This window comes from Octodon degus, unplaced genomic scaffold (assembly GCF_000260255.1).
Source record: "Octodon degus isolate 3935 unplaced genomic scaffold, OctDeg1.0 scaffold00019, whole genome shotgun sequence".
Classification (NCBI taxonomy): Eukaryota; Metazoa; Chordata; class Mammalia; order Rodentia; family Octodontidae; genus Octodon; species Octodon degus.
Window position 1 is genome coordinate 414,585 of NW_004524595.1, and position 19,594 is coordinate 434,178.

The window sequence follows — 19,594 nt, forward strand, 5'->3', positions numbered from 1 at the left end:
GAAAAATATAAGAAAAAAAAATACAAAAATAGTTGTGTTATCAGATGTTCGCTATGTTGTTGAGAATCCCTTTGTTGTGGGATAAATATTTCTGTTCTGGCTGGGTATGGTGGTGCATACCTGTAATCTCATTGCTCTGGGAGGCTGAGGCAGGATTGCAAATTTGAGCCCAGCCTGGGCAACTTAGTGACTTAGAAAGAACCTAAAATTAAAAAAAAAAAAAAAAAAAAGCGATTTTAAAAAAAAATTAAAAAGTGCTGGAAAGCCAGGTGTGGAGCTACACACCTGTAATCCCAGCACTCTTGAGGCTGAGGCAGGAGGATAATTGTGAGTTCGAGACCAGCCTGGGTTACAAAATGAGCTCAACACCAACCTGAACTGCACAGTGGGAGCCTGTCTTAAAAAGCCAAAAAAATAGAAGTACTTAAACAACATTCAGTTCTTTACCAATTTACAGGACACTTCTATGCAGGCATCTGTCCCTCAGCCTTTGGATCTTTATTTTATTCATTTATTTATTTTTGTATTTTAGGGAAGGGCCTACTGGGTATTCAGGGTCTCACTACCAGATCAGACTCATAGTGATCTGTCTGTTTACAGCCTCCCAAGAGCTGGGATTACAGGCGTGCGCCACCATGCCCAGTCTCAATCTGCAAGCAGGCACAGGAGCCAGGGGTTTGATCCCCAGGCCTGGGGTATGCTGAGACCCAGACTGAGTTAGCCTTCTGATTCTTTTTGTTTCTTTTTTGGCAGAACTGGGGATTGAACTCAGGCCCTTGCACTTGCCAGGGAAGAGCTTATTCCACTGAGCCATCTCCCTGGCCCCTAGCCTTCTGATCTTGATATTGTTCTCAAGACCCTTTACAGGATGACAGCAACTGAACTCTGGAGGCCCTAAATGAGTGCTGAGATCACCCAGGAGGATTAGGGTCTCAACCTCTGGGTTGCTTTTCTGAGACTCTGCTCCCCACTTCAGTTGTGAGAGCCAGTGACAGTGGTGCATGTCAGCCCTGCATCTGTTGCTGTGAGGCTAAATGATAAAATGGCAAGTGTGAAGTTGGAGGAAATGGAGCCAATGGGCTCCTCAACCGTGGCAGTGACTGACAAATGCTCTTCCGGCTGGTCAGCCTGGCAACAAGCGGGAGGGTGCAGCAGGTTCCCTGAACGCAAAGCTCCAGACCTGCAGTCCCTGGCACAGAGACACAGGCCTGCCTGATATGTGGATAAACTTTCCCGCATGCTTCGACCCTGGAGGAGACAGTATGCCATGTATGATTGTTTTCATTTTCCTGGGTTATATAAAACAGTGGCTTTTGCCAAGAACTGTCTGTCCTTGCAGCTGTAAGCTGGTTCTCTCTCATTGGCCAATTTAGTTTCATTTTTATGGGGAGGAGTAACTTTCAAGTTGCAGCGTAGCAGTAACTACCGGTGTCTGAGGCGTGAGGTACCTGGAGTTCAGGGATTCCACCAGGGACGATGACAGTTGACGAGTTGGTTTTCTTTGTGAATGGCAGAAAGGTAAGCAGAAAGTTTACCTCTGCAGTCCATGGTCCCTGGGAGGAGATGCGTTTACTCTGGAAGAGGAAGTGCTGGTTGTTTCTGTCTGGCCTATTCCTTCTTACTTGTTCTCCTCTCTCTCCTTTCAGAGGTGTTGCTATATTCTGGTGACATTGGGAAGGAAGACCCCTCAGGGCTGGTGTACAGGCAGGACACTCAAGGGGCAAAGGAATAGAGGGAGGGATGCGGTGAGAGGAGAAGAGAAACTCCTGTGAGCTGGCTGCCAGCTCTTCTGTACACACAGGCAGCAGCGTAAGAGAAAGTTCTAGGTGAGCCGGGAGGCCCTCTGCCCCCTCCGTCTGTTCCTGTGTTTAATAAAAAACATGCCGTGCTTTGGTGGTTTTCTTTCCTGAGAAAGGAACAGGAATGTGTTTTCTTGCTAACGTCAGACCTGCATAGCCACTGATACCATATTGTGATTTTGACATATTATGTACATGAGTGGATCTTGATTTACCATGAGGGAACATATAGTGACACCTTGTGGCAAGCCACGATCTTTTTCATAAAGAACACCTCCCCTAGCTCTGGACATATATTCTGGAAATCTCTTGCCTACTAAGATTCACTTCATCGACGCCCAGGGACCTAGGAAGGGTGGTGTGGGTGCCACAGTCCTTGGGTGTCACAGGGTGAGCATCTTTGCAACTTGGGTATAGGTGTGGGGGGGGGGAACACCATGACACTGTCTCCAGCTTCACTGGTCCCCTCTGCACCAAGAGGGCTGTATTGCTTTAGCTCCCGACTGGTGACTGGACCATGTCCCAAAAGAGAAGGCATAGTTACATATTGTAGCTGGTCACGTGGAACATGTGAGTGATGAACGTGTCCACGAGATCCCCAAAGAAAAGTCATTTTATTTGTTTCGTTTCATTGGCTTTCTTTGCACTGAGTGAAAAAAATGACTTCAACTCTCAAGACGTTTTTGGGTGAGTAAAAAGAAAATCTCACAAGTTGCTGCACACTAGAGCTGCAAAGGCTATTTGGTTTGGGTGGAATTACTAGTGGGGCTGGGCTAGCCAGCTATCTCTTGGAGATGCTGGGCACCTGGTGCCAAAACAAAAGGCAGGAGGAAGCTCCACTTTGGAGATGGTAGTACTTTTGCGCCAACTCTTTAGTTTCTATTTTGAGACCAGGTCTCATTAAATGATTAAGTGGCTCCCAGGCTTGAACTTGTGCTTCCTCACTGTCCTAACGACTTAAACATCTTTGGATTCACACATATAGCATAGAGATGTAGGAAACAGCTGTTGAGTTTTCTTCCTAGAGTTGTTATTTACACAAAGGTACCATCTCTGGAATTTTTACAAGTGAGGTTTACAGTGAGTAAACAATTGGGCCCAATGACTTCCAAAGCCAGATCTTACAGATTTTATTATTTATTATCAAGTCATTAATTTATATGTGAAAGTAGAACATTTTCCTTCGAGGTGGCTTGCTGTTATACTCTGGATTTAGAAAAGATCATTTTGAGGTAAACTGCCTTGGTAAAAAATACTTTGCCTTGAATTTTAGTTTCACTTTAAGAAAGTGATTTTAAAATGTTAGAGGACGTTATCACATCAAACCCTACTGTCTCTAGAAGTTCCTCCTGCCAGTTTCTATAGATAAATACTCAAGGTTATAATTTATAAAAATAGACTTTCTTGGGACACTGAGGCGAGGTGGACAAGCAATGTCAAGAGGAATAACGTGAAGGCAGTGCTGTAGACACCGACCCAAGTGAGGGAATTCTGAGCAAAGAAAGGGAGCTGTATGTGTTCCTATTTTTATCAAGATGGATTTGGCATTTTACTAGAGGATAGTGTGCAACGAAGTTATCAAAGAGGTTGGAGCACTTGGGCATGTGGTGTGGGTCTGCAGAAACGTGGCGACTGGTTCTTACTGACAAGCCTCTTTCTCTCCCAGTTTTGTAGCACTGTTAGGACTCTGTCTCCTCACAGTGGACAGCCGGGCTCTAGAGTGTTAGATGGAACACACAAAACCCTACGAGGCCTTCTGAGAGGGACGGGCCCTGCTCACTGTTTCTTCCACATCTTCTATTCTGGAGTTGAACCAAAAGGAAAAATCTGCCTGGGATTGTAATGGTAGTGCTTTTGGGGTACAGGATTCTAGCTTTGCTGAGCAGTCTCTCTATTTCTTCCTTTTTTGGTACCAGGAATCGAACTCAGGACCTTGTGCTTGTCAGGAAGGTGCTGTGCTGCTGATCTATATCTCCAGCCCATTCTTTTTTTTTTTTTTTAAATGAAGCTTGTAGCTTCTGGAAGAATCTGGGAGGACTGGGCATGTAGTGTTCATCTGAAGGTATTCAGGAATGAGCTCCACAGGAGCCATATATTCGGTGGGCATGGTAGTGTGTATCTACAAGCCCAGCACTCAGAGGCCAAGGCAGGAGGAATGCAAGTTTGAACCTAGTAGTTTAGGACTTTGGCAAGACCTATCTAACACTAGAAAACAAAAAAGGTGCTGATGACGTAACTCAGGGTGAAGGACCTGCATTCTGAAAGGTGTTGAACAAGTACACACACACAGACACACACACAGACACACACACAGACACACACACACACACACACACACACACCAATCAGAAAGAGCCTCATGGTCACTTCAGTGGCTTCTATTCACTCATTTATATGGGTCAATATTTACTAAGCTCTTTCCAAAACCTAAAGCAGTAAGATGAGCCCTGGAGGGATTCAGTATCTGAGGCCAGGTATATTTGTTTCTTGGAAATCTATGGACTAGGTGGACAGTTGAATTATGATTAGGCAATTGGGTTTCACTGAAAACTGATCACGTAGGATACTAATCTTAAACCTTTGGCACAGTTTGTTTACACAGTAAGGGTATGATTAGTGAGGATAGCATGAATGAATGGATATTAAAGGCCCTGAGCAACCTTGTATAAAAAACGTCTTTTAAAACTTTTGTATTTTAAAATTATCTTAAATTCATAGAAAAGTTGAGAAAACAAAGAAATATTAAATATCCTTTACTCACATTTACCAGCTATTAAAATTTGTCATGTTTACCTTAGTGTTTTCTCTGTCTCTTTGGATATATATACTATATTCATATATATACATCTATACATTCATAGATGTAAAGATATCTATCTTTTAAGTACGTAAGTTTGTGTGTTTAACTGATACCTAAGGTATAAAATTTTCTTTCCAAACTATTTCTGAGTTAAGTTTCAGACATGCCCCTGCCAAGTGTGGTGGCACAGCTCTATAACCTTGTACTGGGAGGCTGAGGCAGGATGATTATTATAAATTCAAGGCCAGCCTGGGCTGCATAGTCAGTTCAGAGGCAGCCTGAATTTTCTAGTGAGACTCTGTCTCAAAAAAACAAAGAAACAAACCAAACCAAACCAAACAAAAGACAGACATTGTTCCCACTTATACTAAGAATAACGTCATTTGTAGAGTTCATTTATAAACAGTTCATTTATAAAATTCAGAAAATTTAGCTTTGAGGGGATGGTGAGATGGCTCAGTGGTCTAAAGCACCTACTTAGAACAAGCTTAGCAAAGCACAGGGACCGCGGTTCAATCCCCCAGCACCACATGCCAGCCCGCCCCGCCCCCTGGTGGGCTGAGCTGGCCACACGCACACAAAATAAATAAATAATTAATTAAATAATTTAAAAAAAGAAAAAAGAAAATTTAGCTTTGATATAGTATCTATGGATCTGTTGCAGAATTATAATTTTCTCAATGGTATCATTTGTCTCCCTTCCCTGGCCGTCCCCCGAATCCAAGATCATGCCTGTGATTAGGCCCTTAAATCTTCTTGAACATGGAGCAGCTCACCAGTATTCTCTTGTTTTCTGTGATATTGATAATTTTGAAGAAAACAGGCCAGTTATTGTTTTATTATTTTATTTATTTATTTATTTATTTTTTATGTATTTAGTACAGGGTCTACAGGGTCTCACTACATAGATAGGATTCATAGTGATTCTCCTGTTTTCAGCCTCCCAAGAGCTGGGATTATAGGTGTGTGCCACCACGTCCAGTGTCAATCACCATCTCAGCACGCCGCGGAGGTGGGTCTGGCACGGCACACCAGGGATCGAACCCTGGGCGCTGCGCTCTGCCTAAGTAGGCGCTTTAGTCCGCCGAGCTATCTGGCCGGCCCCAGTTATTTTTTAGAATGTCCCTCAGTTTGAGTTTGTCGCATGCTTTCCTATAATTTGATTTCAAAACAGGTATACCCTAGAAGGATGTCTTTCTCAGTGCATTCTGGCTCGAGTCACATGGTATCAGTTTTTTCCATTATTTGTGGTATGAACTTTGATCTTTTGGCTAAGGCAGGATAGCTTTTTTTTTTTTTTTTTTTTTTTTTTTGACTCTTAACAATCTGTAAGCAGATACTTTTGAGATTATACAAATATTTTTCCCATCCAACTTCTACACACCAGCTGGAGCATTCATTGATGATCCTTACCTGGATCAGTTCTTGTGCTGATTGCCAAGGGCCAATCACATTTATTAGTTGCATTCTTCTGCTTGGAAAGGCTTTCTTTTTCTTCTTCTTGTTTGTTTATTACCAGTTTGGATTCACAGATCTCATGTCTCCACCAACTGTTTTTTCCATGGAGAAACCTATTGGTTCCTTGAGCCACGGTGGAAATGATTCTCTAGAAATTCAAGACAGGCTGATCTACACATGGCTGGGGAAGTGTGATAAGCCTAGGTGGGGCAGTGTTTTGCCTTCTGCCAAGATGCAGTGGCATGCTCAAAGGCACAGGAGCTGGGAGGCACGAGGTGTATTTTCCGTGCAATAAGGCAAGATTGGTAGAACAAAGAAAGGACAGGAAGGCTGCTCACAGATTGGTAGGCATCACAGGAGACACAGCACAGAACCAAAATGGTATGAAGGACAGGAGGAAGGAACAGCACAGGAGGAAGTAATCTGCTAAGGTACCCTTGCAGTCTGTAAGGAGATAAAGACCATTGCTACCTGCATTTGTAATTCTTCTCCAGGAGAAGAGGAGTGGCTCTTTGTGTTAACTTTGCAACCAGGATACTGAGCAAGCTGGGTTCATGCAGTGTAATCACACAAAAATGTTGGTTTTATGTCTCTCTCTCTCTCTCTTTTTTTTTTGTGGTACTGGGGATTAAACTCAGGACCCTGTGCTTGCCACGCAAGCACTTATTCTATTGAGCTATCTCCCTGGGCCCATATCCCATTTCTTTTAAGCTTTAGTCCAAGAGTAAATGCTGGCAGTTCCATAAATGTTTTCATTATTCATGGTCAATAAAAAGAGTCCTATTATCTATTTGGGTTTCCAAATACCATCTTCACTCAGGATGGTGTGAGAGAAGATCAAAAAGCCTTTCATTTAATGGATACTGTCATATCCGTTAACAAAAGGCTTCTTGGCTTTCTGGGCTTTCAGGTGTTAGGAGCTGCCCTTTTCTTCCTCTTGCAATGGTTTCAAGGACTCCTCAGGGGCCACCACAGGGAGTGTTTCTCGGGCCATCCTATGACATGAATGATGCCCTTGCCTCGGGCTGCCTGTTTTCCCCGAGCTCCAGTTCTGGGAGTTCTGCTCTGTACTGACTCTGTTGGAGCTATCACTGTCTGTTCTAGGCTTTTTTGGGGACTAAACACATTTTAGTCAGCTCTCTCTACCTCATAGATGGCCTATCCTAGGTCACTGGTCAACCATATACTTACCTTTACCAAAATCTGGAAGAGTGCCCCAAACTCCAAACTGCTGCTTCTTCAATTTAAGCTTAAGTGTATCATCGCTAGTTATTAATATTTTTGTGGTACTAGGAAGTGCATCCAGGGGTTTTACCCTGAGCTACATCGCCAGGTCTCAGTGATGATGTTAGTGATAATGATGCAAAAGAACACAGGGTCTCACTAATTTGCCCAGACTGGGATTGAACTTGTGGTCCTTCTGCCTCAGCCTCCCAGAAAGCTGAGATTTCAGGTGTGAGACACTACACCAACTGGTTATTAATTTTGTGTTGTGTCTACCTTTAGCTATTTAGATATGCCAGGTGATCATATCTCCAAGACTACAGAAGTGCTATGGTGGTGGGGCTGGGGAGATAGCTTGGTGGTCTAAGCACCTGCCTGGAAAGCAGAATGACCTGGGTTCCGTTCCCAGTACTGCATGCTGTGTGAGCCATAGAAACCAGGCATGGTGGCACAAGTCTGTAATCTAGAGCTGGAGAGGCTGGGATGGGAGGATCACTAGGAGTCCAAGCTGTGAAGTGAGACCCCTTACCACATAAATAAATATATAAAAGTTTTAAACAAGAAATTTTAAAGTGGTATGGTGGCTGCATATGCAGAATAAAGGATGGCCCTCACTAAGTTTGAAGTGTGAAATAGCTACCCCCATCCCTTCTACTTTAGGCAGCTGTGGGACTGATCCAGTTCTCTATAAAGAAACTACTATCACAGATTTTCTTCTCTTGATCATCTTGTGAATCCAGACCTCTTTAGCCTTGATACTGCATGTGTAATAAAATAGGTTTTTACAGACTTCCTTTGGCAGTTGGCATTGGGGACTAGTGCCTCGCTTTGTAGACAACCTTTCCTACCTTACTTAACACACCAGTGCATCTTTGGCTTGAAGTTTCCCCTTCATTTCTAGCATGTGTCTTGTTGTCATCTGGGATTGTCCTGGCCAAAGGACTGGCTTTCACATGCTGGGTGTAAGAGTGCACACTCAAGGAGGCAAAGCCGAAGTCAACATTTTGACACTTTGCTGTCCCAGGTGGGATCCATAAGAAGAAGTGAGATAACATACTTGATTTGGGAAAGGGCCTTTCCTCAGTCAGCCCCAGGGCTGAGTGTCCTGTGGGGGCCAAATCTGAGCATGAATATAGGATTTCAGTATTTAAGGGTGTGAGCATGTATCATAAAACTTCTGACAAAAGTATCTTGTTTTTGACAATCTATTCAGCGTATTCCCTTTGACTCTACACATTATTATAAGAGACACTGAAGGGAGAAATGAGCTACAGAAGGACATCTAAACATGACTAGGATATATTTTCTTTTTTTGTTAGGTGGTGGAGAAAAATGCAGATCCAGAAACAACGCTTTTGGCTTACCTGAGAAGAAAACGTATCCTGACTCTGGAGTTGGTGTGAGGAGGAGGTGTCCCAGGGGCTCACCTTCTGGACCTGACATCACTTCCTAGGGGTGGGTAGGGTGACTGTGAAGAATGAAGGAGAGGACACTGGGTCAGCAGTCTGGATACTGGCATTTTAGTAGTTACTCTGCCACTCGGTGGCAGTCATTGGAGCTCCTTAGGCTTGAAACCCTCAAGTCTCTGATGAGAAGAATGTTCATGTGTTTCCATGAGATTTCTTCCAGATAAGAGTTGAGCAATTCCAAAGTCTGATGCCATGGTTGATTAAGGCCTTCCTTAGCCCTGGTGAACTTCATGGTCTTTCTCACCTGCAGGAAAGGACCCTTCCTTGGGTTACATTTGTTTCCTGCACAAGTGGACTTCCTGGGCAATATTTCTACCTCTGCTCAGGCAGGAAGAGACAAGGAAAAGGATGTCTATTGGAAAAGGATAGCTGAGGTGGGAATTGGGCAGGTCCTGGAGGGCATCAAGAGCAGGAGGACCTTTGGGGTGCTACTCTGCACCCAGTGTGAGGAGGGCTTCCTTAAGACCCTTTTGCACCTTGTTCTATCAGAGCATTATAATATCGGGACCCTGCATCAAAAACAGCAGAAATAATAACAGGAAGTAATATTTAATGAGCTCTTACTCTGTATAGGCAGAGTTTAGAGCAGTTTGCGTAGCTCATCTCACTGAATTGCCATGGCAACCCCGTGGAAGTATTACATCCCCTTTCAACAGGGAAAGCAGCGAGGCCTCGACATGTGAAGTGACCTGAATTTCACTCATGTATTTTGAACAAATGGTGGCAGAGCCTGGACTGAAGCCCAGAGCCTCTCCTCCACATCAGGATCTTTCCAGTGGTCTGTTTTTGAACTGTGTCATTCTGACTTCAGTCAAGGAACCCCTAATTCTCCTAGAGGGACTCTGGTGGCTCTTTCCAGTGATGAATTTCATAAGGATCAAAAATAAGGATATAAGAATTGTCCCACACTCACAGATGTGAGCCTGGAGTCTACAGCCTTGACTCTGGCTTGTCACCCCCTGTGAGAAGTGGTTGGCTTCTCACGGGTAATCCTGATTTTGCAGCAGAACATTCAGTGGGTAGGATTGGAGGGCTATAAGAAACTCCACTTCCCACCCATCTTCCTGGGAGGTCTGAGAAGAGGCATCCATTCTCAGGGGTTATTGAAATTGATTTTTGTTTTCTAATAGATCCATTTTCATTTTGAAGGCCCAGAAGCCTCGGAAATTCCTTAATAATAAGCAGCTCATCCAAAGGTCAAAAAGTCAAAGGTCCAAATTCAAGTGAAATCTAAAACTGAAAGTTGGCACATAAATTAGAAGTCCTCAGAGAGTACTGTGGTCTGTGCTGAGGGATAATCTTAGGAATCCCTAGGGGAAGAGGACTTTAGCCTTAACCTCTACCCTGGCTCCCAGAAAGATTCCTCAGGCCAGAAGGCCTTGCTAGAACCTACATTGCCACCACTGGTGTTCTTGTGCCCTGAAAGTGTCTGACGTGCAGATAACTGCAGCGATCCTGCCTAGTGATAAAAATAACTTAGGGTACAGAAAGCCCTCCCCACTGTGTGTAGGAAGAGGCAGCAAGGGGAAAAAGGGGGTGCACCAGTCCCGTGTGGGGCCCTGGCAGGCGAGGCAATGCTCGTGTGACTCATGTTACCTCCTGGGTCTCACAGATTGTTTCACTTATTAATCTGTGAGGAAATAGTAGCTCCTGCCTCATCTGTTACCAGATTGTTGTGAAGATCAGGTAGGCGCAGGAACACAGTAAGTTCTTTTCCAGAAGAAAATGAGGTACTGCTATACCACAGACACTTATTAACTTCATTATGAAAATGAACTCAGTGACCCAGGAATTTGAAGGTTATTTTTAATAACCTCACTTCCTTCAACTCCAGTAAATATCTGGGGGGCTTAGAGGCCTGTTGGCCTGGGGAAGATCAGTCAGGGTGCCTGTGTATTCCCGAGAAGGAGAACACGCAATTGTCTTGAGCAGCCTATTGGCTGAGCACAGTATCAGATTCCCTTCCCATAGGATATGTAAGAAGTGGGCCTGAAACTTATCCCTGACCTCAGACATCTTCATCTTAATTTCCATCTGCATGTAACAGGGCTGGCTATTCAAAAGTCTCTGTGCCAGTCCTAATTTTGGTTCCTGGGATGGCATCAGCTTGCAAAGTTCAGGGTGAGAGACTAAGACTTGGTCAATCTTGGAAAAAGTCACTGGCTGGCCAGAATGACTTTGTTCCATGCCCAGCACCCACGTGCTAAGTCTCTGAGGTGTGTGATGACTCTTAGGTGTTCAGTAAGACCACACCAGGAGACCCTGGAGAGCCTGGCCCCAAGAGAGGCACCCACAACCGGGGAGCCCTGGATCTTAGAGCCCATGGAAGCTGCTACTGGGTGCTGTGGGATGGGACTCTGCTGTCTCCCACTCAGGGAGGAGGAGGCGGTCCTGTCCCTGCCTCCCTGGTGCATAGTGAGGCTTCTCCGAGGAAGAAGGGTGAAGACTAGTACCTCCCTTGTTGAGTGAGCTGTGAGTGGGCATGGCTGAGTCTACTCCTGAGCTCTGCCCAGGCCCTTTCCTTTTCCCTTTCCCTGGTTCACGTTCCTTAATGCGGGACCTCCCAGTGGGGCTGTGCGGGACCAAGCTTGGCTGTGGAGAAGGAGGCTGTGGAGCATGCACGGTGATGATCTCCAAGTATGATCCTCTCCGGAACAAGGTCGTGTATCCTCTGCCCATTGCTCAGCTGTCCACTGAGGGGCTAGAATGCAGAGTCAGCTTGTGAGTGTGTGAGTACCTGGTGTGTGTGTGTGTGTGTGTGTGTGTGTGTGTGTGTGTGTGTATGCACATTTATGGAGCCTCCAGCCTTCTGAACAGGCTCTGAACGTGAGCCAGCACACTGCAGGATGACAGCTTAACATGACTGTTCCTGGATTATGAATGTGGACTGTGTTCTGAATGGCTGATAAAACACTGCTCTCAACTGCAGGCGAACACCACATACCGTGACGGCCTCCAGTGGCGCGGCATGGCACTCAGGGTAGAGCCCAACTTTTTTCACAGCGCACCCCTCATTTCTTCTCCAGCTTTTGTTTTGATAATGGGGCTAATACTTCCAGGCTTAGATTACTGGGACCCACAGATGCCCCAGGCCCGCTCAGTGCTTTATCGTGGCATAAGATAGAAGGTCTTCTCCTGTAGGACTTCTCCCTCTAGAAAACTCTTACCAGCTCTTTAGAGTTGGAGGAGAATTTCCTCCTCCAGGAAACCCTCGCAACACCTCCAACCTACCGAGACTGGATCCACTGTCCCTTTTCTAAGCTCGACTTTTTATAGTGTTTTCTATACAATCTTCAGAAATAGTCACCAAAACATTGTTAAATTGCATCTTTACATACACACTGTATTTTCCTGGAGTGACTGGAAGTTGCTGAAGGACAGAGATATTATCTTTTTGTGAGATAATGAATTTCCTTTAATTTTGTTTTTAAGTTTTCTACCATCTCAACAATTTATTTTTTAAGAGAATAAAAATAGTAAAAAACATTAAAAATGATGCAGACTTTCACTAAACAAAATGATAGGATTTCAACAATGGTTATTATATTGCATAGTGTTATCTCCAAAGTAGTTGTTCAGATTATCAAATATAAGCGTGCAAAATTGGTAAAAAAAATTGCTCAAAAAATAAAATAGAAGAAAAAAAATTCAAGCATTGACTGTTCTTTTCAATAGACCAGTAGAAATCAGCAGTACAATTATCCAGCTACCCTGAATATATAGATATGTATGTTTTTCTTCCTTTCTTCTTTTTTCCTTTCCCTCATCCCAGTTGTTCCTTCCCCTTAGACAGCTTCTTTCCCTTTCACGGTATCTATTGTACCTTCTAAATTTCATTTACCCTTTCAGATTTTTATACTAGGGAGACAATATGATGTTTGTACTTGCGGGTCTGAAAGCAGTGCTAAGAGGGAACTTTACAGCTGTGAATTCTCCCATCAGGAAAACTGAGGTGTTATCTTATTCACCTTACTTGCTGCTGGCTAGGCAGAGTGCTGAGGTAGGGCTGATACTCATAAACTGATGTAGATTGTCTGTGTGAATGCGTAATGACTGAAAAAGCGATGTGGAAGCTCTAAGAGTTGGTGAACGTTCCTGCCTTCCTTGAGTGTGGGAGGGTTTCTCCTCCACAGAGTGAGGTGAATGCAGGAAAGCAGATTCTCACAGTGAGGAGCCTAAGAAAGGCCCATGTGGGGAGAGGGCGTGCTTCAGAAATATCCTCTCCACTCTGCCTGAACAGTCCGGCTGAGCAAGAGGCAGCCAATCAGTGACTCTGGCTGCCTTCTTCCAGCTGTAAGGCTGAGACTATACCTGCAAGACTCTGGAAGGTCTCAGCCTCACCTAAGGAAGGGGCTCCTTGTCCTTGGCCCAGGGTCTTGGAGAGAGAGGCAAGGACACTGGTAAAAGAGATGACAGCATAATGTAGCATGGAGAGAGAGAACACAAAGCTGGGTCCTGCAGGCCCAGCACTGCTGTGAGGACCTGTGTGAACCGTGGAATGAATGACCTTAATGTGAGGGTCTAGCCACTACTCTGTCAACGCCTGCCTGGCTCCCATCTGCTCCTTGCATCACGTGGCGGTGACGACGGTGGAAGGAATAGGAAGCACAAAGACAAGGCTGCATCCTGTGCAGGTGAGTAGGGGAGGGGTGCGACTCTTGAGATCCGGGTACTTTGCAGAGAGGGTGGAGTTTCCCTGCCTGAACAACAGACACAACGTGGCCCACCCCGTCCACCTCCATTCCCTCCTGATTCTGCAACGTGGAAGAAGGCTCCTAAACATGAAGCTTGTTCTGCAGCCAGTGTTGTCTGGCTGGGGGGTGGGGGGAGGGAGGGGGAGGGAGGGGGAGGGGAAGGGGGAGGAGGAGGAGGAGAAGGAGGAGAGTGCTTCCTCACTTTGTTCTTGGTGATGCTTAAGAAATCCTCAGCCTCCCCAGATTCCAGATCATTGGTGTCTCTTGATAAAAGTACATAGATTCCATGTCCTGTGCGATAGTAATCGTAGCTACATCCTGATTTCTCAAGCCTGGGTAATACCAATGTGGTCTGATGGTCTCTACCCTCCTTAAAATGGAGGCTAAATGAGCAAATGCTAAATCAGACGATGGAGACTTACGAGTGCCTGACAACGGCCGCGTCCTTGGTGGAATCAGCCGTCTGAACACGGATTGATATGGTGCATATTTTGGAGACAGCGGTGAATAACCTGAGGAGTTTTGTGGAGAGAATCAAGATACTCTGAGGACAAACAAAAGCGATCGAGAGTAGAGGACTATGGGAAGCGAAGGCCACTGCTTTGCTTAGGGAAACAGAAACGAGGGCCATCTGGGAGATTACAATCACAGAAAGTTCCAGAGTCAGGCCTGCTAGGCCTTAGTCTGCCCTGAGTCATCAGAGGAGAAACTTCCTTAAGGAGGGCATGCCTTCCATGGGGGCCTTTTATGACATCATGGAGCCAGGTTTCCAGCTGAGCCAGCTGGCTTTATTCCCTGGAAGAAGCCCTTGGGCTGGTCTGTAAGGTCAGAGCAGGGTGGGGATGGTATTGCTTCACCTTTATGGTTTTGTTTTGTAGACCAGAAAAGGAGAAATTACTAAACTTGTTTAACTTGCTTAAGATATGAGACAGCTGATGAGGATTTGTTGTTTTTTGAACAAATGGATAAAAGAAATGATACATAGTTTAAACATAAGGATCGCATCTATATAATTTTCTCTTTGTGGTGGTACAAAGTCCTGTTTCTCATGTACTTGTTTTGGTTCCAAATTCGGTAGCAAGCTGGATTTTACATCTTGCCAATTTATTTGATTCTTTTGGTTTCTGAGATACTACACTTCCCTATTTTCTTTCTACCTCCACATCAGCACTGGGTGTGGTTCCCCTCAGACAATTTTTTTCCCTCTTCACCCTGTCCCTAAGTGGGCTTAGTACCTTCTTCTGGTAAATGACAAGCACATTAATATCTTCAGCTTTAACCTTTTCTCAGAAGCTCGGCTCATATTCCCAACCGCCTGCTTGGCATTAGTATGTAGACAGCTAATCTGAAGCTTAGCAAAATGTTCTCATTCTCCGACTTCTTCCTTTCCTGGTCTTGGCCATCTGAATCAATGGCAAAACTGTCTACCCAGGTGCTGAAGATAAAAACCTAGGCATCACTGAGATTCTGTCTCTCATGTCCCATGCTCACTCCATCTAGAGGTAGGGTCTACTCTACCCCTCAAGTCTATAATTACATCCTTTTCATCTTATCTGTTTTCATTATTGCTACCTGGTCCCAGCCACTATCCCCTTTTGCCTGGCCAGATATAATATCTTCACGTCCTGATTCCATTCTTGTTCCCTGCCACCCACTTCTCACCCAGTAGCAGCCAAAATGACTTTCTAAAAACATAAACTAAATCACATCACTTCCTGCTAAACTCTGTATGTCTCTCTTCCATAAACAGAGAAAGTTCCAGAACGCTGTCCTGACTCGTAAAGACCTGCTTCCAGAGAAACCAGCTTCTTCAGTTCACATGGGTCCCACTCAGAAGCAACCTTGCACCTTAAGCTTATTAGAGCTTTTGAAATTTCTGTTTTCTTTCCCTGGAATATGCTCTTCTCTGCTCTTCTCTGGTCCAAATCATGTTATTAAATTCAGCTTGCAGGGCCCATTTCACAGTGGCTTTTACCAACCACGCTGAGGAGCCATCAGGCCTTCTGCATCCTATAGCCCTGTACAAACTCTCTAAGTGGCACTAATTTCTGCCTGAAATTTCTTGGTTTGTTTTCTTGTTTTGTTTTTGACAGCACTTCTCCTACTGGTGTGAACTTCATGAGCTCTCTCCTGTCTCTCCTCTTCATTGCTCTGCTGTTCTCAGCACCTTTCCACTGGCTGATGCATAACTGGTTCTCAGTTGGAACCAAGGAATATAGGTGCATGGTGCTGGCATTGTAATATTTTGAAAAATTTACTTAACATATATTCCTAAGACACGGGGCGGGGGAAGAGAGAGAGAGAGAGAGAGAGAGAGAGAGAGAGAGAGAGAGAGAGAGAGAATCATGTAGATGAAGAAAATTTCTTTATAGTAAAAATCTCCCAGCTTGGCATGGGAATTCTATGACATTCAAAGCACAAAAGCACAGAATAAATTCACTTGGGCACATTTTCCAATTCTCATTTCTGCCCTAAGCTTCGAGTGTGGCCTTTACTCAGAAATGCGGGGTGTGGGACTATTTCTTTGCCTCTGATGTTCTCCATGGTCTTCTAGGAAGGGCGGTTGAAACTTCTGACATTGCCAGTCAAGCAGAAGACACAATACTATTATGGAGTACTGGACCATTTTGGAATATTTTGCTGAGCTCACACACCTATAATATTTAAATGATGGAACTAAATAAAAAAGGGGATACAGATGAATGACCATTTTGTATCTGTGTATTCAAAATGGTTAGGATAGATATATAGCTACAATCTCTTAATTCAATGAATAGAGGAATTTATTCTAATAGTGTTTGTAAATAGGATATCATGTCTGCATCTTGTGCAATAAATAACCACTAGGAAGGCATTATACAATGTGTTAATTATTGAAACTGTCCTACCAATTTGATTTGAAACTGTCTCATTGCTATTTGTTTCTCAATAAAATTATGAAAAAAAAAAGAAAGGAAGGGCAGTTGAGTTGGACTGCAGGGTAGTGTGGGGAAAGGAGAACAAGTTGGTTCTTCCATTTACTTGTGTGATCTTTGGTAAATCCCTAAATTCCCTGACCTGCTTCCCAGAATAGTCACTGTTTCTTGAATGATCTTTCCTGTTAATGACTAACATCGACTAACTGCCTATTATGTGTCAATACAACATTTTGCATGGATTATTTCACTCAGTCTTTAGAAGGAAGTAGTAGGATGGTTTCTGTTATGCAGACAAGGAGCTTAAAGCTCCAAGGAGTTGGAGAACCACTGGTCCTCAACACGGGTGGCTGCAAGTAGGGCCTTGAGGGAAACAGAGAAGGCTTCTGTCGACATAGGTGCCTTTGTCACCTGTCCCTTCTAGGAGAGAATCGCCAAAAGCCATGGCTCCCAGTGTGGGTTCTGCACCCCTGGCATCGTCATGAGCATGTATACCCTGCTGCGGAACCAGCCTGCACCCACCATGGAGGAGATTGAAGATGCCTTCCAAGGTACGGGCCTTCAGACACAGCTAAGGAGGCAGGTGGCAGAGACGGGGCCCTGAGGAGGTCAGAGTAGTGTGAGAGTGAACCTGAAGAGCAGGCTAGGAAAATGAGGAACAGCTCTTTGGCAGAAAGGCTCAGGGTGGCTAAGCCCTGCTAGAAAATATTTATCTTAGCTTGAAGACGACTTGGTTGGCTTGGAGAGCTCGGGGGTCACCTGCTTCCTGTGGTATCTTCCTGCCCTCTCATAGCACTAGGGTGGCCTTGGCACTGGTAGTTGGCATTTGAGAAACTATGTAGAGCTTGTGATATGGCTGCCTTCCCTCAGCTTCCTGTAAAACAGTTGTTTCTAGGACACAGCCCACACATGAGGGAGGGGCCAGGATGCCAAGCAGGGGGTAGGGGCTGGCTTCTTGGTCTCTCTCCTGGGCCGTGTGTCTATCTCTCTGAACTGAACAGAGAAGACTCCCCACCCACTCACCACTTCAATCTATCATTCGTCCTGTCTATTATGTTGAGTCCTCCCCTATGCCAGCCATTGTATCAGGTACAAGGACAAAGGACGCAAAGCTCAGTCTGAATAAGAAGAGAGTTTATAATATACTTTGATAAATTCACAGATAATGTTCTAACCAGGTACCCTGGGAGCACGTGGAGGGGCCTGACTTAGCCTGGGCACTCTAGGGATGCTTCCCAGAGGAAGCTGTGATGGGCATTTGGAAGTAAAAATAGGAGGAGGAAGAGAGACTTTCAGGAGGAGGAAGTAGTCTAGGGCAGAGCAGTGGAAGAAGAGTCAAACTGAGTCAAGAGGGCCAGGATTCTCCCTGCCAGGGCTGACACTGACATTGTGCTTTTCCTCGGCTGGCAGGAAACCTGTGCCGTTGCACAGGCTACAGACCCATTCTCCAGGGCTTCCGGACCTTTGCCAAGGTGAGTTCAGCCCCAGGACAGTTGGTCCTAAAGCAGTCACATCCAGAGAGCACAGTTGGGAAGGATGCCAAGAAGAAAGTCAGTTAGTGGGTCCTCCCAGCTGGATCATGCGCCATGGGGCGTGGATTCTGCTGATCTGATTGGGCATGGGCTTTCCTGCTAGTGAAAGCCTAGAGCCCTGCTTCCTGGAACAGGGGAGCTGTTCTACATCCCAGCTTCATCCAGTAGCACCTTTCCTCGGAGACTGGCGGGCTTAGTGCAGTGGAGGTGCTGAACGTGCCACTTAACCACAGCGCAGCCAGGCTCAGCACTCACACCCCTCCTCCTTTCTCTCCTGTCTGCTTTCTGCAGTCAGTCAGCACTCTGCAGAGCTTGTGAGGCTGATAATTAGATCTCCAGAGAGTCTGTGAACCCCTGCTGTTTTCATACAAGTCCATGTGAGAAACCACAGCTGCACGTGTGGGCACTGATTACATAAACACAGTTAGACATCTGTGGTCTGGCAAGGAGGACAGAGAGCTGGTCTCTTTGTCTGGTGTACTTTCTCAGCTTTTATCGGATTCCTGTAGGCCAAGGTAGTCCTGACTGCAGGCAGATTTTCTGGTCTCGGTTTGATCTGGGGTCTACTAGACCCAGACACTTGGGTAACCCTATAGGCACATGTGCTTTCAGTCAGCTTTAGGGTTGGCACATCATGAAAGGAGGATTGAGTTTGTATACCCCAAGAAGGTGTGGGTGGGGAGGAGATGGGGCTTGTAAGGATGTAAGCCACACACCCTGAAGAATACTGTTGGTGACGAAGTAGAAAAAATGATCAAAATCACAGATTTGGAGTCTGATGACCTCAGTTTAATTCTTCTCTGTCATTTAATTGATGAATGGCCCTGGGCAAATTTCCTTGTTCCTAAAATGGGAATTACAATAATATGTATCTTATAATGCTTGTAAAGATTAATCCTTCTTGCAAAGCCTGTAGGATAATGCCAGGCACATCTGAAGTACTCAATCAGTGGAGCTATAAATTATGACACTGACACGTTTCTCCTTTGTCCACTGTATGATGTTCATTAATTGCTCAGGCCTCTCCGAAGAACTAGGGGCTATTAAACTTACCTATCCATTTAGAGCACAGGAGCCTCTCCCAAGGCACTCAGCCTAACCATTTCTTGCAGCATCTCGAAAGAGGAGGGCATTTGAGGGCATTTGAGTATAGCAGACAATCACACCCTTTTCCTTGGTCTGAGTTCTATCCACATTGAAATGTCTCCCAGTTCTGCTGCACTGCAGCAACCCCTCTTAGCCTGTCTTTCCAGGAGGGGAGAGAAGAGCTAAGGGAAGACTTCTGTACAACCAAGATGTCTGGCACACCCAATGTGTGCACAGTCTCCTTCCTGTTACTCATCAGAGGCCCCCAAGACCTTTACTCAGAGCTCACCTGCTCCTGCCTTATATACAGTTCTAACAGGCTGGGCTGCCCAGTTTTCCTGTATACAGCAAATGGTAGAAAAGGGTGAGAAGGACCTGCGGGAGGCCAGCCCATCACTCACAGCCAGCATGGCGGCCCCCATTTGGCATTGAGGGAGGACGTGGGAGAAACATAAAAGCAGACACCATCAAAACCTCTGGTTTCTGGTTGGTATGTTGGCAGTTTTGGAGTTTTCATTCTCTTCTCAAAACAAGTAAAAATCAGAATGTATTTTACAGACCCATCAGAGAAGTGAGGTCATAGGACCAACCTTCGTTCTTCCGAGTGGAGGCAGACA

General features: G+C 45.1%; 1 protein-coding gene across 1 annotated transcript in view; it reads left to right on the top strand.

The window, feature by feature from the left end:
- Positions 1–1,391: 1,391 nt before the first annotated feature.
- Xdh (xanthine dehydrogenase) overlaps positions 1,392–19,594 on the top strand; it is a 79,931-nt gene continuing 61,728 nt past the window's right edge. Inside the window, exons 1-6 of the mRNA XM_004627375.2 lie at positions 1,392–1,518; positions 8,601–8,658; positions 11,318–11,414; positions 13,276–13,384; positions 16,784–16,910; positions 17,770–17,831. Coding sequence (XP_004627432.1) covers positions 1,477–1,518; positions 8,601–8,658; positions 11,318–11,414; positions 13,276–13,384; positions 16,784–16,910; positions 17,770–17,831 — 495 coding nt within the window. The 5' untranslated portion in view covers positions 1,392–1,476. The remainder of the gene's footprint in view (positions 1,519–8,600; positions 8,659–11,317; positions 11,415–13,275; positions 13,385–16,783; positions 16,911–17,769; positions 17,832–19,594) is intronic.